Genomic DNA, 26,847 nt, shown 5'->3' on the forward strand with positions numbered 1-26,847 from the left:
TTTTTTAGAATCTTTATTGTTGAAAGTATTACATAGGTCCTCCTTCCCCCCCACCCCTATTAACCTCTTCCAGCCAGCTCCCATTCCTCCCCCCCTACCCCCCCCCCCCCAGCCTTTTCTGTATCCATGGGTTATGCATACAAGTTCATTGGTTGATCTCTTCCCACCCACCCACCCTTCCCTGCCTTCCCTCTGAGGTTCAACAGTCTATTCATGTTTTTTGTCTCTGGGTCTATTTTTGATCATCAACTTATTTGGTTCATTAGATTCCACATATGAGTGAGATCATGTGGTACTTATCTTTCTCTGACTGGCTTATTTCACTCAGCATAATACTCTCCAGGTCCATTCATGGTGTTGCAAATGTTAAGAGTTTTCTTTTTTTATTGCTGCATAGTATTCCATTGTGTAAATGTACCATAGTTTTTTTATCCACTCATCTGCTGATGGGCACTTAGGCTGTTTCCAAATCTTAGTTATTGTAAATTGCGCTGCTATAAACATAGGGGTACACATGTTCTTTCTGATGAGTGTATTGAGTTTCTTAGGATATATTCCTAGAAGTGGGATCACTGGTCAAATGGGAGCTCCATTTTTAAGAGATAAGGGCTAGCTGCAACCTATTCCTATTTTGTAGACATGAGCCCTTCCAGGAAACAGATGACTATCCTTCAGATTGTACAGAACTATGTCATCTGCAGTTTTGCCTAAAATGCTTGTTTTATATACTTAAAGATCTGCTTTCTCTTTTGCTAACCTATTTAAAAATTTTTTTTTCCCATAACAATGACTATTTGCTGGAGATCTGTCCTATTATAATAGTTTTGGTCAGAAAGTGAAATTCCCCAAAGTCAACATGAATTTGGTAGGTCTGACAAAACAAAAAACCAAAACTATAAAAATTTCATTATATTTTGGTATAAATTATTTATATTGATTATAAAATCTTTTAAAATTTCACTTTATTAGGAATTAGGAAATATTAATGGTAATGGTGTCAATTCTAAACTAAAACCAGTTTGTAAAGCAGCCTCTCCCTGTTCAGTCCTTTTCTGTGTGTGTGTGTGTGTGTGTGTGTGTGTGTGTTGGGGGCAGTGCCAAGCATTAGAGACCCTTAGGTGGTAGCTACACCAGTGTGGAAACTCTGGCATTGCTTTGTTTCATGAAGTCAAGTCTCTCACTGTCTTCCCAAAAGATAATTCCATTGACAATGGGGTGTCTTTGGAAACTTTTTAATCCTTAATTACAATGGCCTTTCTACTTGGGACATTCAGTAACTGTATTTGCTGCTGTGTGTAGAATCATTCATCCCTCCAGAAAGGGAAAATAAATGGGACCACTAGGTGTTACCCCTCCAAAGGCTTCTCATGCTCCTTGAATAAACCCCAGATGTTCACTATGGCCTGCAAGGCCATGTCCCAATACCCCCAAAAGTGTCTAGCTAGGGCCTTCAGAGCATCTAGTTTCCACCATACAGCCCCTGCAAGCTCACTAATCAGGCTTAAGTTTCCTTTGATTCCTTTTAAACCCATCTAATTTATTTAAATCTTTTATTTTATCCAGTATTCTCAGAAGAGGGGTCCATTTCCTTAGTCTACCATTTTCTGACACCACTTTATAAAGATTCTCTTTTACATGCCACCAACCATGGGGGAGAGTATTATGAGGAAACTGAAGGTCTTCTTTACTGAGTAGCGGAGCCAAAATTCAAGCCCAGATGTCTGACCCAAAGATCTACTCTTTCCTTCTTATACTGCATGACTCTCAGAATTGGAATTACTTGGTTAAATGGTGCTTGCTAAAAAGATTAAAAGATTTTTTTACTGCCATTAATAATGAATGACTAAGATTCCAGATTAATTATACTTTTACCAGTATTTGATTATTAAGAGTGAAAACATCAAATACATTATTTTAATTAATTTATATTTTTCATTATCAGCAGGGTTAGCATTTATCCATGACCATTTCTACCTCTTTTCTTTTTTATTTATTTTATTTTAAAAAATGTATTTTGTTGATTTTTTACAGAGAGGAAGGGAGAGGGATAGAGAGTTAGAAACATTGATCAGCTGCCTCCTGCACACCCCCTACTGGTGATGTGCCCGCAACTAAGGTACATGCCCTTGGCCGGAATCGACTGGGACCCTTCAGTCCTCAGGCCAGACGCTCTATTCACTGAGCGAAACCAGTTAGGGCTCTACCGCTCTTCTTATGCTCCCATGTGTTGATTCCGCAGGTGGTACGCCACCCAGGGCTGAGCACACAGTGCGTCATAAATGAAATACTATCACAAATCAGGGCCTATTTGGAAAATAAATACCTACCGATTACTGGAGAACAATGAAGGAAAAAGTAAATTTACTAAAATATTTCTTTATTTGAATAAGGTCAATGTCATTTCTTGAATTCCAGCTAGCATCAATAACAATCAGAAAGAAAAAAAAAACACCTGACAAAATTTTATCCAATTAAAATTAACAGTGGGTAGAAAATTCTTTTAAACTTTTAAAGAAATATATTAAACAGGCAACATACAGATCTAAAAAGTTGCAAGTGGTAATTTCACATTAGATCGTATAAATAAAATAATCCCCAATATAATCACTTGTTCATGATCTCCCTGTGAAAAGCACACGGCAGGAAAAGATCACATCTGAATATTCACAACTCTCACGTTGTCACAGACACCGCATCTCTGAGACGCAGCAGACCTGGCAATCCCTTATTCAAGTAGTTTCTGTTTTCCCCAAGTTATCAAAAAGTACAATTGTCTGAGATAAAATGTCACAAAAATCGCAATCAGGAACGCAAAAAGCTTTAGCAGGCAGACATGAAGATGGGAGTTTTCATGGCCTGACCATGATCTGAAAATGATTTTTAAGTTTAAAAGCCATCAACTAAAGTAAGAGCTACAGGCAACAATGTGGGTTTAGTTTGTAGCTGCTACTAAACCAAGAGTTTCTGTAAAAAAGAGCGTTAAGTAAACTGTGAGTATAAAAGACTCAGTGCACATTGCTAATATAATTGACAACAAAAGTTACATTATGTGCTCAGCTCAGCTTTAAGCCAACAAAACAATACTCATTTTCCTCCACTCCCCTTCTTAGTGGTTCTCAAAGTTAGTGTGCTCAGGATCACCTGAGGTGCCTGTTGAAAACAGATTTTGAAGCCAACCCCTGAGTTTGGGTTTGGATGAAGCCCTGGGATCTGCATACTTAACAAGCACTCCAGGACCCGAAGGTCCATGGACCACACTGTGAGAAACACTGATATCCCTTAAATACGTAACAAAAAAACGGTTTATTGTTTGTGGTTTCACAGGAAAGTTTCCAGCTGCATAAAACATCTAAACAATTAGAACACAAATAGGCACATTAAGTAAGGGTGTCAACCATTATGTAATTGCATTTCTTTTTTAAAGTGGCATCATAAGCATGATTTACAGTATAATTTAAAAATCAATTTTGTTTTAATCCAAGGCACCTGTAAAATACTTGCTGGTGTGAGACAAGTTAACAAATTCAATTATACAAAAACAGTACAGAAATGAAAGAATCCTGGCAGTGACTGATTTTTCCACAGAGCAAATACATTTTTCTTCAGAAATGAGCTCAAGTCAATTGTTTTGAGGAAAATAAAACAAATTTCAATTAATATGATCAACACCTGTGCAAACTGCTTTGCCAAGTGATTTTGAGCAAATTAAATTACTAAGCAGAAAAGAGTCATGCTCGTGATCTTTCATAACAGCTGTCTTTGTTTCTATTAGGATGGTCAGAATGACTCCTCTGGAATTTGAGGCTGAAAATATACACTGCATAGATTGGTATTCCTCACTAAGTCCAGGCACGTGTGACCATGGATTTGTAATACTGAATATTTGGAAGCCTTTTATCTCAAGAGGATTTCCCAGTACATAGTCTACAAACTAAAACACTCTTCTGAAAGTATTAATTTTTTTTAATGAAATAAGAGTAAATTCTGTGATGATGTCTTTCAAACATGAATTCAAAATGTTAACAGTACCAGGGAAAGCACGATGGAAGCATTTTCTACGTTGAAGTGACTGAACTGAGTCAGTAATCATTAGAATATTCTCGTTCAGTGTTCTAGGAGAAATGCTAACATAAAAAGCAATGTTAGGACTGTTTGCATATGTAGCTCAAGTTAGGTACTGCTAACATGTAGAGTTCTTCAGAGTCTTTGTATAGATTTTAAGCAGTCAGGCTCAATCTGTAAATGACATTTCAGAATAAACTTATGAAGGCTTTGAAGAACTAAATAGCACTACTTTACAAAACAATATTATTTTGGATTCTACAACAAATGAAAGATAACCACTTTAGCTAAAAGAGATAAAGGTATTTGGAAGCCAGCAAAAATAAGTCTACATCAGCTGTGAAAACAAAATGAAGTGCATTTTATTTTGTTTTAGTCTTTTTCTTTTTAAGTGCATTTTTAAAATGTCATTGACAGACTGTTTCAATAATGCCCAGGATTCTGTACAAAGTCTACATCAACTCCTTCCATTCTGACATTTCAAGGTCAAGCTTACTAACAAGTACTTCACAATATGCTCAGATCTGGCACTAAAAGAAGGGAATCAGAAGTATTAACTCTATTTCTCAAATTTTGCCTTCAAAAATCTTAACACTGATCCTACCCAGCCTCCTTGACGTACACAAGCATGTAGAGTCGGTAACATGTGGCTATATGAAGTAATGTAAACTAGGACGTCACGTGGGTTTTGTGAACTAAAATATCCTTCGAACGTGCAACCTGAGCTGAATTTACAAGCTGCATAGAAGGGGAGAAGTTCCTCAAATCACAAATACAAATGCAAACGTTTTCATGCTACTGAACTGACACTGTTAGAATAAAGACATTCAAGCATATGAGTGATCATGAAATGAACACATTACCAGGCAAAATACCCATAAAAACTATTATCAGAGGAATGCATTCACCTAATTTTTTTTTTTTAGGCAAAGAGCAGCTCTTAATTTCCCAAAAAGTTTCCTTTAAAGGTGAAATATATAATTGATAATCAGAGGGAAAAATATTTCAATAATCATTATGCAGACTATTATCCAGATCTTAATGCTCTCAGACAACATATTCTTTGATTTCAGAGGGAGTAGTATTAGATTACAGGATTGTGGGGACTGGATCTTAGAGGAGAAAATTCTGACCTTTAAAAAAGACTGTTACAAAATAATCATGATGAGGAGCTCTTAGACCTCATATTTGGGGGGGCAGGAGGGAAGTGTGTTTATATTAAATAAAGAAACCTCCAAGATCTGAGACTTGGGGGTATCTTTCATATCTGGGGGTTGTCCCATTTTCTATTATTTTTCCTCTTATTTATCAATATTCTGTTCAGCTGTACTCTACTGCACAGAAATTCAGAGAAATTTAAATAGATTTTATGTACTATGCACAAATTTACATGTGGCTGTCTTTGCGGTTCATTCTTACTGCAAATCAGTGTTTAAAGTTATTTTATACAAAATTTAATAATTTAGCCTATGAAGCAATTTAAATACAGTCCCTCAAAAAGACATTTTGTACATACATACATGATGTACACATATGAAAATGGTGGTCAAAAGAATTTTTTGGCAGCTGCTTCTTGCTGAGTCCTAAGGAAAGAGAAAGAAAAAACAAAAAATTTCTATACACTTTACTTTGGAAAGAAATAGGACTGCTTAAAATTAAAATATACAATATCTTTTGATGTATAAAATACATTAAGTATACATTCTGTACATGCATTCCCAGGTGAACTGAAACAGACTATAAATATTTGTTTTGTATAAACCTAATTTAAAGGTATTGAAAGTTCTAGTATATGAACATGAAAAACTTCATTATTTCAAATTAAACACAAAAATGTTGGGTCCAATTTTAGAGACTTACCTATACATGATATAACCAATGAATAGCACCGATTGTATCACTACGAATATAACGAAGTGAACCGTAGATAAACATGATGGAAATGGTGGCAGTTCTGGGCATTTTGGTCTTTCATTTGATGGCTATAAGGCAAAGAACTCTCTATTATAATTAGTCAAGTTAGTATTTTAGAAAAAGAAATGTGAAATCTTTATAAAACTCATGGTCTACTGTGTAAACTCAAGTATTTTCAATTATTCATCCTATAAATATGTTCCATCCCTTAACTTTCACCACCAAACTTTCTGAAAGAGTAGTTGACACTGGATGGCCTTCACCTTTCACGGTCCAGTCACTAACTCACTGCCATCTCCCATGTTCATCATGTGACAATAATTTTAGTGTCCTTGAAGGTCACAGACCAGGCACTCCCAGCTGTTGCTTGCTGTACTGGAGGAATTCTTAATAGAATCACCTTCAACAGGGTAACCATGTAATTGTCTGAACTAGAACACTTGAGAGCATTCAGCACCACTCTCAAAAGTGCCCTGGTTCAGACAATCACATGGCTACTCTTCCAATGAATTGCTGACAAATCTAATGGCTTTTTGCAGTTCTCAAGCATGTGACATTACTAGTTAGTATTTTGAAAAATGTTTTTTCCCACCCTGGCCAGGTAGCTCAGTTGTTCAGAGCATTGACCCAATATGCCAAGGTTGCAGGGTTGATTCCCAGTCAGGGGCATATACAAAAAGCAACCAATGAGTGTATAAATCAGTGGAAAGATAGATCCATGTTTCTCTCCCCTCCCCACCCCCTGTAAAATTAATAAAATAAAAAAGGAAGAATGTTTCTTTTCCTATTTCCATGAGTATTCCTTCTATTATAAGGAGATAATTGAATATCAGAGACAAAGATTCCTTCAAGGTATGTAGACAGAATGGCTTCTAAGATTATTTGTTTTCAATATGCTTACACGTATGGGACAAGTTCTTCAGTACGTATATATAATACCCCTAGCGTCAACTTGGTCCTTTCAACAAAGGCTCAAGTGGGGGGAAAATAATCTCAAACAAAATTAAGGAAATAGATAATAATGCTTAGGATGAGAGGTAGTGATCAATAAGAAAACTACTAAGCCACATTTGGAAAACTGAAGGGGAAGAGGCAAATGCTACCAGCATTTGTGAATTTTATAAGGGCTTTTAAAGCCAATAATTAAGAAAAAAAAAGTACTAGGGATCTGTCTTCAATATTGTCTCTTATGCATCTTACATTTCAAAAAAATGTTAGCTATTTTTAATATTTATTGTCAATCTCCAAAAATGTAGCGGACTTACACTATAAAAAGTACCTAATAAACAAAAACGAAAACAAACAAAAAAGATTTAAAAATGAAACAAGACAGGAAAAGTAGCTGAAAAAAAGAAGAATCTTGCTTAGAGAAAGCTTCTATCAGCTTTAGATCTGCACTTCCTTAACACTCGAAAGAGAAATCTGGGTTACCTGGCACAGTCTCTCTGTCTAACATAAGAGTTTGTCAAGAGAGACATTTATCTTTTCAAAGTTGTTGAGAGATATCATTACTGAAAACAAGAACTTTTTAAAAAGAAAACTTACAGAAAAGAACCTAAAATAAGTCCGAGATTATGATAGTTTCACTAATTGGAATAACAATCAATTTTAAAAAATTCTATTCCATACACTATGGAAGCATGATGTAGAACTTACAGACATATGGAAAAATTCTACCGAATATGGGGGGGGTAGGTTAATAATAATAATAATAATAATAAATACAATAAATAACAATACAAGAATAAACTGTTTTTGAGTACTCACAATGGTAAAACTACTTTTGCCCACCCCTGTATTATAAAAGAATATTAACTAAAAAGTTAAAATAGCTTCAGTAGAATATAACAGAATATGTGTTCTTCCTTTCCTAAAGAAGGCTGGTCATTATGAAGCTAGAAAGGAGAGCTCACCGCGTTCCGCAGCACTAGGGACTCTATGTCCCGCTTCACTACGTGAAGGTGCTCTTTGATGTCATTGAAGTGCTGGGTGGCCTCATAAACGCCCCCTGCAGACCCAGGATGCTGGATGTTGCTGACTAGCCTGACGGTGTCACTCATGGAATTCCTGGAATAGAAAAGCCCTTTAGACAATGGAATCACTGGAAAGATGACTTTTTTCCATCACAGATTTTCAAATGATTAGATACACTTCCAAGCTCAATATTTCAGATAATAAAAAAACAGAAAGAGAACATAAATATTTTAGAAAACAGAATTATTTCCAACATTGGAAAATAATTTATAAAACTGTAACTTAACATTATGCCTTTATCTTTTACTAAAGCTCATCAAATCACAGAGAATAACACTAAATAATTTGTGTTAAAACCAGTATTATAAATGGGTATTATATAACATAATGAATTCAAATCTTCCTAGATGTTTAATGTTGGGCAGTAAAGAATTAACCCTGCACACTCCAAAGGTTTTCAGGACTGGCCCTTGACCAACCCCTGGGAGGTAACCTCTAAGCCCCTGAAATATCCTTCATGATAAGAGTGTTTTTGTCTACTTGGGGCCTTGGACCCCACCTACAGAGTTTATGCTAAGGATGTGATTTGCCTGGAGCCTTAGGTGCTATATGAGTTTGACCTCTAGGGGGACTGCAGACTGAGTAGTTAAGGTCAATCACATGGTTGCTTCATGCCTAAGTGACATCTAATACAAATTCCAGACCCCAAGGATCGGGCGAGCTTCCTCACTGAACATGTCACAGGTCACTCCTGAGGGGAACAAGCACTGTGCATGGGACTCCACTGGGGATGGGAATAACTGAAAGCTTGTATCTAGTTTCTCCAACTTCATCCTACTTACCTTTTTCCTTTGATTTTATTCTATCCTTTTGTTGTTATAAAACAGAACTGTGAGTAAAGCAGCTTTTCTGAGTTCTGTGTACTTCTAGCAAATCATAGAACCTAGGGATGGTCCTGGGACCCCTAAGTCAGATGAAATTCTATTTCCCCTTGCAATTCTATCAGATAGCCCCGATATACAAATCTACTGCCTCAACTAGAAATCAACTGAAGAGGCATCTGTTTCAAATATGAAGGAAAAATTGGTTGATTAGCATACCTAGCAATGGTGTGGTAGTCTTCAATGTGTCAACTTTTTGAAGGGTAATTTTGACTTTATACAACATTTCACCTTACACACACTGACTTCAGAATATAATCTCCATGTAAAATGTGATTCCACTATTCAGATGCAAGATCAAGACGACCACTGAGAGCTTCAGTGGTGGGCTGGATCATAGGGCTTGAGGAGAGTGGTGAGTATCTTGAATGAGATGTGATGACCAAGAGTGAAGAAAGATTGCTAAGCAGCTTAAGTATTTATTACAGGGATAGGCTGAAGGTACAGAAGAGGATAATTAAGAGCAGTCCAGAAGAATATGTGAACATGTTGTGAAAGTCTAGCACAGTAGCTAGAATGCAATAGGTACACAATAAATGAGGTAAACATGAAATGCTAAATGCTGTCTACTCACCAAAAAGAGCACTTAATACCTTCAATTCAACATTTAAAATATATAACCAATTAACCAAGGACACAAGCTACCACATACAAATGGCAAAGCTCAAAAAAACATTTGTAACTCTGTCCAATGAAAAGGCCTAGAAGCAATGACAATCCAGTAGCAATAAGCACTTGACTGCCTATAAACAACATTGCCAGGGCTCCAAAGAAAAATGCCTTTTGCCATTTCTCTTTCCAGAAATGTACAAGAGAAACCTGGAAAGACTTACACTGGAAATGAAGGAAGCTACCAAAGACCACTGGGGCTGTGCTGAAAGGACACTGAAGCTAACTTCAAGGGGGCACTAGTGGCCAAAGGTGGGACAATTTGAACATTATTTACAAAGATTAGTGGCTCAAAATAGCAAAATATGTTAAAATCCGTGAGTTGAAAAAAAAAATCATCACCCCTCACTACCTCATCACTTAACCTTGGAGATTGCCTGGGAACTGACTTATTATCCTGAAAAAATGGTAAGGAGAAAGAATCAAGTATTTATTCCACCTTTCTGGAACTAGCTTAGGATAACAAGTGATGGGGGAAATTCTTCTTTTTAAATGGAGAGGAAATTTTAGAATGGGAATGTCACCCTTCCTCAACCTCTAATGAAATGACGGATTCAGGTGAGGGCCATCACCAGCTACTAAAACTTAGACTAGTTGATAAGGCATTTTATCATGAATGGCTCGGGCTGACAACATCAGGTTATTAATAACTGTTGAAAGTGGATAATACAGTTGAAAATTTCTATAAGGCTTTATATGGTAGAAAGAGCATTTAAAAATGAAGAGATAATGAGAATTAATTCAGATTCTATTTTCATATTGTGATCTTTTATCATTCAGGGCCTTTTTGTTTTCTCTTTTTGTATACTGAAGGGGACTGAACTCCATGTTTCTGCTAAAACTGTAATTCTATGATTCCCTAAGAAAATGAAAATCCATAAAGACACAAACCACATTGAACATAAAAGGCAGATATTTTCTATCTCTTTAATTTTTTTTCTAAAACTTAATTCTGAAGAAAAAGCTCTACAGGACAAATTCAGAAATTTGAGTTCAGTTTTTACACTAACTTATTGTATACATGACATTTGGTCTCAGTAAGTGGAAGTTTACAAGGACTGTTAACTACCCTAAGTAAGTGATTTCATGGACAACACGAACAGATGGCTAGGATTTACTAAGCACTAACTGAATCTTAAGATGTTCTTAGCATTACTGTTCAGTAAGGTAAGCAAAGCACTAACAGAATATCTAGAGTGTGCTACCATCCACATAAGAAAGAAGAAAACCTAAGAAAACACACATGTGCAGAAGAAGTACAGGAAGAGCAAACAAGAAATTAATTGGATGGGTCACCAACAAGGGTGGGTGTGAAAAGGCTGAAAAGAAGGAAGAATGGGGAAGGAGTAGTAGTGATGAAGAGGGAATGATACGTCAATGAATATATATCTTTTTGGCTCTTAGAACCATAGTATTCATTAACCATTCATATACCCAAAATATAAACAATTAAAATCAACCAGATGTAGGAGCAATACAACTACTAACAAAAAGCCTATCTGTATTATAAACAAACTAGAGGCTCAGTGCATGAATTTCGGGGGCGGGGGGAAGGAGGGGGTCCTTCAGCCTAGCCTGCACCCTCTCGCAGTCCAGGAGCCCTTGGGGGATGTCTGACTGCCACAGGGATGTCCGACTGCCACTGCAACTGCACTCGCCAGCCTTGAGCTCAGCTCCCCCTGTGGGAGTGCACTGACCACCAGGGAGCAGCTCCTGCATTGAGCGTCTGCCCCCTCATGGTCAGTGCATGTCATAGCAACTGTCATTCGCTGTTCGGACGATTTGCATATTGGCCCTTTATTATATAGGATATCATAAACATACTGAAGAGAGTGGGGAAGAAGAGAATTAAACTAGATATTATAAGGCTAGAGGCAAAAGAAACTTCATATAAATCCATCAGTAAATGTGTTTCTCACACAGATATGTGTTAATTTGAAACCACTTATGTGCACACTAAAATTAAATCAACTAAGTAAATATATTATAGATACTAAGAATCAAATTTCTCCCTGTCGGAGAAAGAATGTTCAAATAGGAAAAGGAGATAGGCTAAAATCAACTCTGTACTATTCATTCTAGTCCAGTCCAGTCCAACTAGAATCCTAAGTATTCACATAATCCCATGGTTTTTTAATATAAATGTTGATTGATGGATACAAAAATAGAGAAATGTGTACATGTGTGGATTAGTATACATTCACCTACTCCCTGAGAGGGCCTAGAATCAATGGCATTCCAGTAGTAATGAGCACACCTAGTGCCCAGATCTTGGTTTCTAAAAATACCTTTCCCTAATAAAACAAACCAGGTCTCAATGGAGAAGTTGTTGATTCTAGAGCTGGAGCAGAGAAAATACAAGATGTGCCTGAAACAGAGTGAGGTATCAGAAAGTAAAGAGATGCATAAAAAATGATGGGGGCTTGTTGAAAGAACACAAAAGACAACATGGAGAGGCTTCTCATGACCAGAGCTGGGACAATTTGAATAACAAAATAAATAATGATGGTATTGGATTATAACCCTTAGAATAAATATTCATGAGTCCATATTGATATAAATAATTGATTAAATAAATAAATGGGGGAGGAGGAATAGCTAGTCCATACAGAATTCCAATAAATAAATGCAGAAGAAATGATGGAAATAGAAAAATCAGCATTTGGTAAATACCACATACTTGTTTCAGGCAAGACATCAATGACACTAAAATCAATGAGCAAAAGTTTAAAGTGAAACAGGATATTTATAGTCTCAAAGTATTTTTCCTACAATATTTATTAACCACCAAGGGAAAGGTAGTAACTTTAATGAAGATAAACTGGGAAGAAACCATCATAAGCAAGTGATCACAGCCAACATTACCAGTGATAAGACATTTGGATATCATGAACATGATACACTGTTGTATTCTTGTAAAAAAATGCAGAACCTCCACCCAATCATGAGTAAATACCAATAAACCCTAATTGAAGAACAATAAACCAAATAACTGATCAATGCTCTTGGAATTTGTATGATCATGAAAGACAAAAATGAATTATTTCAGACTGCAGAAGTCTAAACAAAAATAACTAAATGCCATGTGAGATCCTGGAACAGAAAAGGTATTAGCCCTGGCTGGTTTGGCTCAGTGGATGGAGCGTCGGCCTGTGGACTCAAGGGTCCCGGGTTTGATTCCAGTCAGGGCATGTACCTTGGTTGCGGGCATATCCCCAGTAGGGAGTGTGCAGGAGGCAGCTGATCGATGTTTCTCCCTCATCGATGTTTCTAACTCTCTATCCCTCTCCCTTCCTCTCTGTAAAAAATCAATAAAATATATTTTAAAAAAAATAAAAGAAAAAGGCATTAGTGAAAAACTGGTGAAATCTGATTAAGATCATTAGTTAATAGTACTGTACCAATGTTAGTTTCTTGGTTCAGATCATTGTACTACGTTTATCTAAGATGTTAACATTAGGGGAAGATGGGTGGGGGATATATGGAAACTACTATTTTTGAAACTTTTGAAGTCTAAAATTAGCTAAAAATAAAGATTTTAAAAAATTTTACATGAATCAGTCTATTTCTAAAACTATTTAACTATTCATTCAGCATCATATATATTTTAATCTTGCGTTTACAACTTTAAGGTTTTTTTAAATGCTAAACAGTACAACTGAAATACAAATTTGCTGTTAAAGTTGGGTTGTCTTTAATGTCTAGGTATTTGATACTTTCACCTTCTATTCAACCTAATCCTGTTTAATTTTCTAATCCTAAAGAACTCATCTTGACATTCTTGTCTGTCAAGGGTTGTACTGGTTGGGGCAGTGCTCTAAAGTATTAGCTTATGAAACATGACATTTTGGCTGTTTCTCTGCTCCTGAAATTGAAAGCTGTTAATTATTTGTATAAGTGGATCCTTTTTAGAAACTTATCATTCACTGTAATAAGGACACAGTATCTCTTCTCTGCTCCAACTCTTTGTCCAGTCTCTCTCAGGATACAAGTTGGAATAAAAAAGAGGTAGTCACACACAGCATATTTCCTTCAAAATTCTTTCATTCCAGTGTAAGTTCTTGCATCAGGTATGCTTGTACTTCAGTCCTACAATAGTATGCATGCTTACTGCCCTAGTATTTTCCAAAGGGTTGTTATATACACTGAGTGCCCAGATTATTATGACTGGCCAGATTATTATGACTACCCCATCAGTACAATGAAGTGAATTAGTTATGCAAATAATAATAATAATAAAACCTTGAGAGTATTTGCTTAGGAAGTTTTCAATATTCAGTATTTTTGGAAGTGTCAATGAAGTACTGATGGGGTTGTCATAATAATCTGGCCACTCAGTGTACTACCCATATTCTTTTTATGTACGACTATGTCTGCATTGTGTCAAGTAACTAGGACAAACTTAATTTTTTAAAGATGCTATAGCATTTTTTTCTTATCTAGCTTAGAACAATTAAAAAAATTTAGATGTGTTTATAGTTTCTAAATGTCAAAAGTTTCTGTATTTTACATTAACTTTAGTACTTATAAAATGAATCTAGAATGTGATTCTTACCCTCATGCAGGAACCTTAAACAATAATGTGCCTGAATATTTAGAATAGTCACAAATTTAGGATAAAAATAGCATCTAACACTAAGACATTATTGTTGTATACTTACTTCATTTCATTTACGTGTCGCAGAATTTCATGCTGAGTGTTCACAATGGTATCCAGTTCTTGCTGAGAGACCTGGAGGAAAAACAAAATATGAGCCGCCAGCTCAATAATCCACATTCTATAGGAACACAGAGCACAGTAGCCTTTCTTTTCTACCTCTTCTCCATCAGGCCAACTAACTAGGGCATATCTGTGTATTTCAAAGCTCACCTGTCCATGATGCCCTGGGATTCCTGCTCCTCTTTTAGAGATCTCCTCCGTCAAGGAAGAGACGTATTTTCTCTGTTCATCAAGAATCATATCTAACTGTCGGTTCAACTGCTTGATTTCAAGATGAATACGATTCTGTCCTTCAAAGACTTGTCTCAGCTCACGATCTCCTACACTCTCAAATATTTCATCTGCTAAAATGGAAATTACAAATTAAAATTAGTAATTTGTTACTAATCACTTAAGAATCACTTATGCACACATAGTTTTCAAGATATGGTAACTGACCAAGGTATCAATATATATTAAAATTAGAACATCACCAACACGGTATAATCTCCCCAATAGTGAATATGCAGATAATTTCCATCATGATTAAATTACTGTTTGTTTTTGTCATGTCTGGTGGTTGAACATTTACTGTAAATTTAGTCTTTTTTCACCTAAAAATCATTTTCTCTTTCAAATGTACTGTGAGATTCTATTTATAAGAATGGGCAGAACTAATTTATGTTAAAATCAGAATAGTGGTTACCTCTATGGAGGGGGTTTGACTTGAAAGAGACATGAGGGAACTTTCTGGGTGATATTCTGTGTACTGATCTGGTGATGGTGAAATGGGTATTCACATCTTGTCAAAATTCATCAAACTATACTCTTAAAATTTGTGCATGTTATTAGCGTAAAAGATTAAGAAATGGAGGGAAAAAGACCTGATTTTCCTTTTATACCTGACCATACTGAAAAGTTTCATCCACACGTTACAATAAGCTTCAAGATATACTCACTAAACACGTGATACTTAAAACAAATCTGAGAAAAGAGTAAAATTTATATCTTATTTTTAACTTAAGTGTGAATCATACTGTTGGTCACTTAAGAATCACATACTACAAACAGTTCAATTGTGCTGAAGGGGAACAATTCAGATAGCAAAAGTTAGCAAATAAAATAAAGTCACTCTATTTGGCCTTGCTATGTCTTATTTTTGTTATGTAGCACACTAAGGTTCTTAATTACAGTGGCTTAGACAAGTATTTTAAAATTTTCAACCTTTAAAGTCCAGAATTGTTGCGTAGTAAGGGGAGGAGAGCTAGATAATCATTTCACACTACTCTCCCAATAGTTCAGTTTTCAAGTATTACCTCTGTATAAATAAGGTAATTGTGTGTCACTAAAAGGCAAGAAATCAACTTCAGCCAATTTCCTTCAACAAATATTGAGTTTCAACTACTTAGTCAGCATGGTTGCTTTTTAGGTTTAGGGGACACAGCAGTAAAAACGCCCCTGTCCTCATGGGGCTTACACTGCACTGGGTCACTGCTTATCTATGGCACCGCTGGAGTCCTTACCGCCCACTGCACTATACCACTGTGACTGGTGAAAGCATCAATCTCCAAGCCCTTTAAAGACTGAAGATTTGCTCATAGATTATTTCCGGAAATGACTTGGCAGGTGCCAGATAAGAGAGGATGAGATGAATGAAAGTGTCCGGGACACACATGGGCCACCGCCAATGCTGCAGTCCTGAGGACAGCTTCGCTCCAACTCACCAGGTTGCCCTTGAAGGTCAGGGTGGCCCTTCTGAAATTCCTCTTTTTTTTTATCCAGTTCTTGTTGAAAGTGCTCAAATTCCTCCTGATATTTTTCTTTTTCTTTTTCTGAAATTTCTTTATCTGGTGTAGGCTTTTTTGGAGTTTAAAGAACAAATCATTAAAAAAAATTAAGAAAACAATAAACCTCAATATATGTCCTTTTCTCATTGTAACTACACCACCACTAGTTGAAAGGTTAACATGAAAATGTTCTACTAATAATTCCAACCAAAAATACTAACAGCCAATCCCATTCATCGAGAGCTTGCCAGAAGTACATTGCTTTATTTAGTGCTTACAGATGTCCCGATATAGCCAATACAAATACCTCAGTTTACCAGTGAAGAAATGCAAAGTAACTCGCAGAAGGTCAGATGGCAGTAATTGGCAGAAATAAGAGGCAAACCTAAGTCAGTCTCCCCAAGTTTTCAGGCTATAATTTTCTCTTTAATCTGGCTGCCTATCTAGGTTTAACCTGAAAATAAATTTTTTGAAAACCTGTTTATACTTACTGGCTCTTTCCCAGGTTCAGTCAGTTGGAAAGTCAGAAAAGAAAGGACATCATGGTCATCTATAAATTTAAAAAAAATGGGAAAAAGTTCCAGAATAGGTTATTTTTATGGTTGTAAATCTGTACATAGTTAATTGCTTTAAAAAATAATCAGTAAGGGAAATAAAAATTAGCTCTAATTTGGTAAATGCAATGGTGCTGTGAGCTTAGACAAAAATTCATCAGAAAGATTTACATTAGAAATAAGTGAAATTCACTCTCTTCAGTCCTAAACTAGAACATTTAGCAGTGTTTAAAATAAAACAGGTGTTTAATAGATGTATGATAGGGGAAGGAACAAACAAACGAAGGGTCAAATCAAGCCCAAACTCCTAACCCTGGCACCAACATCCTACCATATTGTCCCATAAACCTTCATGGACTATATGTCCCGGCCAAGTAAGACAAAATCCTGTCCTACACATATTTCCTGTACCTGTCTGTCTCTACCTACCTGTATTATAGCACTTACCACTTCGTGCTTTACTTTCTAGTTATAAACCTGACACTGCTTCCTGGTTTATAGGGAGTATCCTGATTTATCCATGTTGTCCTGGCATTACTAAGAGCATCTCCTTTTACTCTCAAAGCATCACAATTTAGATAATATGATTCCTCTAAAACAGCATGCATAATTGTTTCTCTCACACAACAGATATTAACAATTTTATTTTATATAAAAATATAATTAATTGTAAGCTGAAAACAGGGACTTAGCAGATCAAACCTCCTAAGATTGAATAAAATGCCAATCCTGGCTAGTCACATCCACAAAGCAAGAGCAATTAATTCCAACTGTGCAGCAATCTTGAAGCTTTCTGCCACTATTATGGAGATCTAGATATGCAGCCAGATTAAAGAGAAAACTGTAATAGTACAATGTAGGTTAGGTAACTTTAGGAGCAGTCATGCAATGAAATAGAGCCCTGGACTCAGAAGAGTCAGAATCCAAACCAAGTCCTGCCTGGATCTGACCGTTACTGGCCATGTGATCTTTAGAAAGTCCTTTAATTCAAGATTTGGCAAACTCATCTAAAATCAGGTAAAAATCTATCATCTTTCTCTCCCTCCCTGTGGTGCTGTAAGGAACAATTTATATATTTGAAAATAATAAAAATATTGTATAATGTACCATATAAACCAGATGGTATTAATGTCAAATGATAAGTTCATTTATGATCACACATGGAAAAAAAAGGTAAATATATCTTGTTTAACATTTAGTCCTCAATAATATTTCCTCAGGATACCAAATTCATGTAAATGTGTAGTGACACCTCGCAGTATCCTAAAACATTTGGTAATTAACCTTATAGCTTCAACTTTAAATGTCTCCTTCACTATGAAACGGCACCCGCACCAATGCTAACATCAGTGTATGTAGCCCCAGCAAACTGTATTCCTGCAGAATCTAAGTAGAGAATAAGCAGTCCCAAGAGACCAAAAGACTGGCCCTGTTGGCTATGGGAAGCTTACACCTAGTCTTAAAGGTTAAAAGTAAACAAGTCTACACATCTCTAAAATATACTATTCCCAACAAAACTCAATTCACAAACTTTTAATGTTAAAGATGGCAAGATTTACCTGCAAGACCTCCAGTTGCAGCAGATATTCCAAAATGTCCTTGTGCAGGGATAATCATATTTTCCACTTTGGCACAAAATTCATAATCATTTTTATCTGGTGTGAAGCCATTATTGATCATTACCTAGAGAGACATACAGTAGCTACAGCTTTTACAACAGACATTCAGACATTGTAAAAGGGATTTCAAGTAGTCAATTTATGTCTAATATTAGTTGATCTTTATATTTGGTCTAATAACCAACAGTCAAAAAGCTATCAGCTTTCTCTCACTATTATAAAGGGTAATCCCTGTCTACTAAAAAACCTCACTTATTTTTGGTAATTATTTCACTTAAGAAAATGGCTTTTGCCCTACTATGTGCCAAAGGCTTACAGAGACAAATGTGATAATTTCCCATGAAAATCTTTCTAAAATAGAATATGGTTCACCTTTTTTTAAGAATTCGTAGGGAACCATGATTTCTTTGAATGGTTCACACAAAAGGGAGATCAGACTTGTTCTGAAACCCCAGGGAGAGAGCTAAAAAGAATAGGTTGAATTTACAACTTTTACCATAGCTAGTTGAAAATGAAATAGATTACCTTATTAACAAATAGTGAGCTCTTCATTAAATTAGGAAGGTAACTGGACTATCATTTGGTTAGCAGAAAAACAGAAGTGACAGAAGTCATACTGACAAAAATGGTGGAAAATGAAAACACTAAAAAGACACTATTTTTGAAGTAATGACACGAGATGTCTTAGAATCCTAGGATTCTAAGCACAGGAATCAACCTGACACATGAGTACTCTTCTCATGACCCCAATCAAGCAGTAGTCAGCCTTCTCAAAACCCTTGGGCTCCAGGAACACCATCACCAGCCCCATCCAAATAAGGGTCACTGGGTTAAGAGTGGAAGCATTATATAGAATTTTATAAAAAATATATATATATTTTATTGATTTCAGAGAGGAAGGGAGAGGGAGAGAGATAGAAACATCAATGATGGGAATCATTGATCGGTTGCCTCCTGCACGCCCCGTACTGGAATCAAACCCGGGACCCTTCAGTCCGCAGGCCGACGCGCTATCCACTGAGCCAAACCAGTTAGGGCAGCATTATATAGAACTTGACCTTTCATATTGACAAGCATCTTGCCAAAAAATTTGGACAGAATATTGTAACATTTTCCCTGGGTGACCTAATCTTTACCACCACTGACAGAACTCTGCAAAATTAGGCCTTCCTACTTCCCCTCAAACAGTAACAAGTGGCCACTCTTGGCTAGTTAATGGTACTACTTTTGTACAAATTCAGGATCTATCTCTGACTCCACAACTGCATTCATCCTTCCACCCCAAGCAAACTAGTACTAAGTGCTATAGTCTCTACCTCCTAATCACTCTTCTTAATTCAGACCACAAGCACAGTCTTACAGTTAAGAGGCTGCTGGGTTCAAATCAGTTCTGCTACTTATTTGGTATGACATTGTCCAAATTTCTTAAAACCTCCCATATTCAACTTCCCCATGTAACTGGCGGTGCCCATCCCATAGGGCTGTTAGAAAGAATGAAAAACTGCATGTAAAGTATCAAGTACAGGGCATGGCCCATTAAAAGTCAGTGAGTCTAAATGATTGTATCTTTTGCTCCTTTCACAAATACCATAATAAGAACACTGCTGCCTAAGTCTTCTTCCTAAATTGCAAATCTAATTACTTCACTTTCCTTCTTAAAACTCTTTAAATCAAGCATGTCAACAAGGCATGCTTGCTTTAAACTGCTCCTTATGCTATAAACAACACAAGACCTGAAGAACTTGTTTAAGCTACACTCTTGATCCATTAAGGCAGCGGTCACCAACCTTTCAGACCTCAAGGATCACCAGTGGTCCTCGGACCACCTGTTGGCGACCGCTGCTTTAAGGGGTATCTGTGTTGTAGCATTCACCACACAGCATAGTAATGCACACAAGTGTCTCCTGCATTAGACTACAAGCTCTTTGGAGAAAATGATCTTTGCCTTACTTATATTTGTATCCTGATGGCTTGGATATGCATATAATGTGTGGCACATAATAGGATGCTTAGATATTTACTGACTAAATAAAAACCTAGAGGCCAGGTTTTATAACACATGACCACTTACATCAAGCTTTGAAACCACTTCTGTTTTCTCATATTAATGAGAAACATGAACAGTACTCAAATTTAAATGCAGTTAATTTATATCAAAGATTGAAAATTAAAAGTCATATAAGAATACTGTTCATTTGATTATCACTAAACACATGGTACTTACTGTCAATGTTTTCTGGTAATATATAATCTTTGCCCGGACAGGATAGGGTTTATTACGAAAATCCCTCTGGCAACTTGCTAAAGCTTGATTAGCACCATCACTATAACATAAGGGAAAGGAAAACAAAAAGAAACATAAGCTTTTTAATATTTAAAAACTCATATTTAAAATGATTCATATCTAGAAAGATTAAAATAGTATCAAGTTAAGATAAAGTCTTTGGGTAACATGAGGAGCCACTATTAGCATGTGCTGATATTGAGGGCAAAGCGACACTACTCTTCGATGTGAGATTGGGGTGAAGTCCTTCACTCTAGTGCAGAATCAGAATCACAAGAAGGTCTGGCACCTTTATTTAAATATCTCCACAGGCCTTACCAGTGTGGCTCAATGGTTGAGCGTCAACCTATGACCCTGGAGATCAGGATTCGATTCCAGTGAGGGCACATGCCTGAGTTCTAAGTTCGATCTATCTCCATTGGGGGGGTACAGGAGGCAGTCAATGATCCTCTCTCATCATTGATGTTTCTATCTCTCTCTCCCTCTCCCTTCCTCTCTGAAATCAATAAAAATAGATATTTAAAAATTATAAATAGTTCCACAGGTATCTACCAGAGTAAAAAAAACCACTAAGGTAGGAAACAGTAAACTGGAATGTGGATGAATAAATTTTCTCCAAGTTTTATTGACTGGCTAGAAGGTACTTCCTCCCACAACAAACATGTAGAATTAAAAAATGTAGGTACCTAATTCCCACACATTACAAATACACTAAATACTTAGAAGCTTTGTACCCCCCTAGAATCTTAAAATATACCAATTCTAAGGTGGAAGAAGGTGGCATAAATTTCTTAGTCATCAGGTTAGTCAAGGTTCCAAACCTTATTTTTGAAAGATCAAACATCTCTTTTAATAAAAACAAATAAACATGATAAATGGCATCACTGAGAGCCAAGAACATTTCATTAACTTTTAAAAGTATTATATAGCCCTGGCCAAATAGCTATAGTTGGCTTATAGCAAAGGAGGGGGACATCCGGCCCACAAAATCATTTGGTCTGGCCCTGCCAAGGCATTAAGGGTGAATTCAGTAAATGTTTGACCAATAATATAGCAGGCTAATTTTTAAGTTGGTAATTTTGTATGGCCCTCGAATGATGTTACAAATATCCAAAAGGCCCTTGCCAGCAAAAAGGTTCCCCACCATTGGCCTACAACATCATTCTGATACATCAAGGTTGGGGGTTTGATCCCCAGTTAGAGCACATACAAGACCAACCAATGAATGCATGAATAAGTGGAACAACAAATCAACAACTGCTTCTCTCTCTCTCTCCCCCACTTCCTTCCACTCTCTCTAAAAATGGAAAAAATATCCTTGGGTGAGGTTTAATAACAACAACAAAGAACCAAATTAAAATAAGACCTTTCCACCAAGTTATAAAATAAATCTCAAGAAAAAGAACAATCTTATTTCATCTGGAAAATGTTCATATTTGAAATAATATATTTATTAGGTTTCCAAAAAAAGGTGAAATCAGGAATAATGTAAAAAATAAATACTTACTTTTGATGGTCATAATGGATTTGTCCATTGTTGCCTACAATTACTATAGCAGGATTATTTTTCTAAAAATAAAAGAGAATATGTTTTAAAGCCCTTAGCCAAAGAATTCCAGATCATTCTAGATGTGTTATAAGGTTTCTTACATCTCGAATATTCTAGAACTGAAGTTTTTAAAATAATAGAAGAGATTTCTACGTAATTTAGAAAAAAATTAGTAAACTCTTACAATCATTCATAAAGTGTCACTTAACACCCCAATAATTCTGATGACGTATTTTTTCTTTGAATAATCAACCCAACATGTATTTGAGGACACACCGTGGGTATGGGACAAGTGTGGGATTTGTGGAAGCTAAAACAGGAGGACTAACATGGCTTCAGCATTCAAGGATTTATTAAAGTTCTCTCTTAAATTGCTAATAATGACTCCAATAGAGAAACAACCAGCTGAAATGAAGATAATCAATTTTAAGGCTGCTCAAACACAAGTTAATGTTCCCAATTCGTAAGTATATTTTGTTCTTAACTGTTTTAAGAGAGATCAGAGAAATTGGTTGATCAAAAAGAGTGATTAATTCAGGAAGAGAAAAAAATACAGGAAGAGATATAAACTTGTGAGCTAGTAGTAATAATGAACATGGGTATTTTCATAAAAAACAAACTATAGCACAGATGGTGTGGCTCAGTGGCTGAGCACTGACCCATGAACCAGGAGGTCACGGTTCAATTCCTGATCAGGGCACATGCCTGGGTTTTGGGTTCGATCTCCATTAGGGGGTGTGAAGGAGGCAGCCAACTGATGATTCTCTATGGTCATTGATGTTTCTATCTCTGTCTCCCTCGCCCTGAAATCAATGAAATCATTTTAAACAATGTTTAGTTGACTCTAAACACTAATGGTTTCACTGCCTACATCTAAATGACTCTTGCTCATCCATCAAAATCACTGTGACATACAGGGTGTTAGGGAGGGGGGCATTGCAAAATTATCAGTTAGGGCTCCATTATGATCTCAAGTTGAAGCATGACAAATCAGGAACACATAGCTTTAAATGTATAAATTCCCAGCTACATAAAGACTAATCATCATACTTTGAGCAGTTCTCTACTATTAAGCCTACAAAAGTATTAAATAAGTTGTATTTCTCACAGCTTAACTATGAGCAGATATATTAAAGTAAGTTAACAGTCCTGACAACAAATATACCTTTCCATCATTGTCAAAAGAATCGAAGAATATTCCAACACCATTCCACATATCAGCTGATCCAAATACAGGACCCTCCAAGCCTTGATTTTCTGTATACCAAACTGCCTGTAAATATGTAATAGGGAACATTTAGAGGCTGGTGGTATATGCATTTACATACATTTTCTAAGTTAAAGAAATTATCATACCAGGCCATCAGCTCCAATTCGACCTCTTCCAGTCACTCGAAATGTAACCTCAACTTCCCAGTTCTCAAAGGCTGCTTTTGTCTTTGTCCACACTGATCCTTTTTGGCTTTTTAAGGATGGTGCTATTCGAATTTGATCTGAACTTGGAATGGCATCTAGAAGAAAAATCAGGGAAGAAAAACTTTAAGTTATAATTAGGTAAAACTCAATGAGTCATCACCAAACTGTTACATATACTTATAGAGATCTAATTTTAACTTAGTAAGCTGTACAATAATTTTGTTAGAAAAAAATTTCACGTTAACAGTTTTAACTTTAAAATTTTAGGGCTTTCTAACACAGCTCCTCTTATCTTTTGAGTAGTGAACTATCTCTGGAAAAAAAAAATTAAAGCTGTAACCATACACTAAAAATGCAAGGGGCAGGAGGGAGGAAATTTTGGCTCAAGTCAAACCAAAAATTTGATTCTTATATTATTTTCAAATTCTTTTAAAAACTGAGATGTATTCTATCAGTTTACAAATGTTAGAAAGCTTAAACAGTGTGAAAAGAACATACCACTAGGAATGAAGAGACTTATTCCTAGTCTCATTTCAGCTGAATGACTTTGAGCAAATAATTCTCTTACCCTCTTGGGCTCACCATATGTTCACCTGTAAAATGAAGGGGCTGGGCTCAACCACTTCCATAAAACCCCCAAAAGCTATATGCAAAATTTTGTGCATATATACATTCTCCTAGGGAGAGGGTCAACTGAATTTCAAGTCAGTAAATAGTGCTTCAGCATCAGCAATTCTCAGAGAGAAGAGGTCCCCAAAATGGTGGTTCCCATTTCCAAGCTAGGTTCAAGTCCTAGCTCCACCACTTACTAGCTATTTATCATAGGCAAGTTTCCCAACAACCTCAGAGGTATATCTCAATAAATGTAGCTCTTCCTATTACTGGACTGAATCATTATTAAAGCAACTATCAGGCCTAATTATTAACAATTCTAGCACACCCTCTCAGATATTAACGAGTTCTGACATCCATGCTGGGAAATAACTGTACCGTCTCTTTGTCAATGTAGAAAACACTAACAAGTTGAGATACTTTAGTAACACCAGCCACTGTTTGTCACCATTACTTTCAAACATTTAAGGGATGGAGGCAGGCATCCTAGAAAGAGTTCTAGTCTGACACTAGCTATGCAACCTTTTTCAAGAAACAACCTTTCTGAACATCAGTTTTTGCATTTATAAAATAGACAACACCTGCCATGCTTACCAAGGACTAAATCGGAATGAAGGTGAAAGAGCTCTGAGAGCTCTTTATAAGGGGTTATAAATTGTTATCATTTTTTGCCCTTATGGACCCATGGATGTGTACTGAGTACAAAAGGTCATTAGAGTTAAGGCGAAGAAACACCAAAAATTTGGTCCTAATTTGGGGATGAGTAAAGGGCCAGGTTTAAACTAAATTTAAAATGTTTCTTTTTTTTCAAAATTTTAAATAAATCTCAGATCAAAATGAAAAGGTAAAATATAATCAATGGAGTAAAGAAAACAGTGAAACTATAAAAATCACAGTAATAATGAAAGCAAAGGATACCTATAGCAGTGATTCCCAGCATCAACAGATAGAGGTGTCATGGCTAATACTACTATACTAATCCCTTTATTTCAAATTCAGTCTAGCCATACAACGTTAATTCACCCCGATACATTATCTGACATTTCTGCAGTGAAGTTAGTTGGTTATAGGCTCTGTAAAGAAAGCGAAGGCAACTACTGTGAGTAGCTGATTAACATTGCTAATTAGCTGATTATGTGACATAAGCATGAGGGAAGAGCCAGCAGGCAATGGAAGGATGCAGAAGTGAAAAGGGTGAACAAATTCATCACCACTACTGACAAATTCATCATCATTCCATAAAGAAAAACAAAAAAACTCCAAAACTTGTGTCTGGTACATCGGAACATCTTTGTGTATTAAGAACGTTACCTTGATAACCAATGCCCAGGAACATACCCGTGATGAATGGGCACATAATTAATGTCTTCTGAGTAACAAAATAATTGCACTCTACTTCAAATACTTAATAACTTGGTCATTATGTTAAATTGAAATTTATACCTTTTAATTACACATTATAATCACTTTCTAGACATGGAACATTTTGTTCCAAATATTGGACAGCCTAAAATGATGTACACAAACCTTACATAAATGACTTAACTACATATAAAGACAGAATTCAAATGGCCAGAGGCAGCATGTCAAGTGCTGTGGCTGATTCCTTCGTCAGCAGTGACACATCAGCACTAAAGCACAGATTCGTTTCTTTCACACATGCAAATGCCCAGCAAGGCCAGCTCTCATCTACTAACAGGGCCAAACACAGAGTGAATCAAGCAACATGGAGCGCAGATCACTTTGATTTTTCCAAAAAACTTAAAAAAAAAAGCTGCAGACATAATAATGATAGAATCGACTTCTGAAACAATATAAAAAAATATGTCCCTTGGTCTACTAAATAAAGGGACATGTGTGACTGTTCAGTTACATAATGACCTAATACAAAGCCTTAAAGGAGAGATCAAAGGCCACACCGAGTCACTGAGTGGCAACCTCGAGGTCTCGTTCCAACAGGGTGCCAGAATGTCCCCACATAAAAACGTAAAAAGTTACCATAAAACCAAAATGTATCGTCTCTGGAACCGTCAGGGGGCATCGGGTACAAACTGGAGCATTAACCATTGCTAACACCAGGTTTTAAAAAAGCAACAGAAGCAGGGGAGGGCGGAGAAGCGGGAAAGGAGGCGGAGGGGCTGGTGATGAGTCTCAGGGTGGCACCGCCAGGGGTGGGATGCCCGACGTTTCCCCGGGGGACGTGGCGTCGGGGTGAAACGTGATGCCCAGAAGCGAGTGTAAGTGGCTGCTTAGGAGGGTAAGTAACAAAAGCCTCTCAGAACAAACGGAAAGAACCGACGAGATCAAGGAGAAGACCGGCGGAAGGCGGAAGGGGCGGGGGGACGGACTGGGAGAGGGGAGCTGGGGGGCAGGTGGAGGGACCTAGGGGCCCAGAGCCGACCTGCCGGAGGGGCTGCCTAGGGTCCCTTTCACCGCGCACGAGGTGTGCAGCTGAAAGGAGGCGAAGCGAAGGAGGCGCCAGGCGAGGAGGGACCCGGCCCCCCGCCCTCGGCCCCGGCTTACTCCCCGCGTGGGCCCAGAAAGGCACGGTCCCGTCGCTCTGCACCAGGTGCGGCCCCTTGAAGCTGTATTTGTACTCGAAACGGCGATGTGGCAGCGCGGCGGGGGTGCCCGCGGCACCGGCGGACCCGGGGTGGCCTCCCACGCCGTCACCCCGGACGAAGTGACTAAGCGACAGGAGCAGGGCGCAGAAGAGTGGCCGAACTCTGGCCGAAGGACCCCTTTGCCTGGATCCCGCCATCTTGGA

At 37.0% G+C, this 26,847-nt stretch overlaps 1 protein-coding gene across 2 annotated transcripts; it reads right to left on the bottom strand.

The window, feature by feature from the left end:
* Positions 1–2,360: 2,360 nt before the first annotated feature.
* On the bottom strand, positions 2,361–26,847 carry LMAN1 (lectin, mannose binding 1). 2 transcript variants are annotated; one of them, XM_070420389.1, is made up of 13 exons: positions 26,604–26,847; positions 23,409–23,563; positions 23,218–23,325; positions 22,011–22,072; positions 20,444–20,543; positions 18,160–18,283; positions 16,538–16,596; positions 15,984–16,116; positions 14,431–14,621; positions 14,222–14,292; positions 7,890–8,043; positions 5,923–6,044; positions 2,361–5,645 (listed from the first exon to the last, which is right to left on the bottom strand). In XM_070420389.1, exons 1-13 carry the CDS (start codon positions 26,839–26,841, stop codon positions 5,609–5,611), a joined length of 1,554 nt encoding a protein of 517 aa, XP_070276490.1. In that variant the 5' UTR covers positions 26,842–26,847; the 3' UTR covers positions 2,361–5,608. The 2 variants fall into 2 exon arrangements, with proteins under 2 accessions (XP_070276490.1, XP_070276489.1); XM_070420388.1 differs by having other exon boundaries at positions 14,431–14,624.

The sequence above is a fragment of the Myotis yumanensis genome, unplaced genomic scaffold, assembly GCF_028538775.1.
Source record: "Myotis yumanensis isolate MYYU_CA2020_CCGP unplaced genomic scaffold, mMyoYum1.0.hap1 SCAF_7, whole genome shotgun sequence".
NCBI classification, from domain to species: Eukaryota; Metazoa; Chordata; class Mammalia; order Chiroptera; family Vespertilionidae; genus Myotis; species Myotis yumanensis.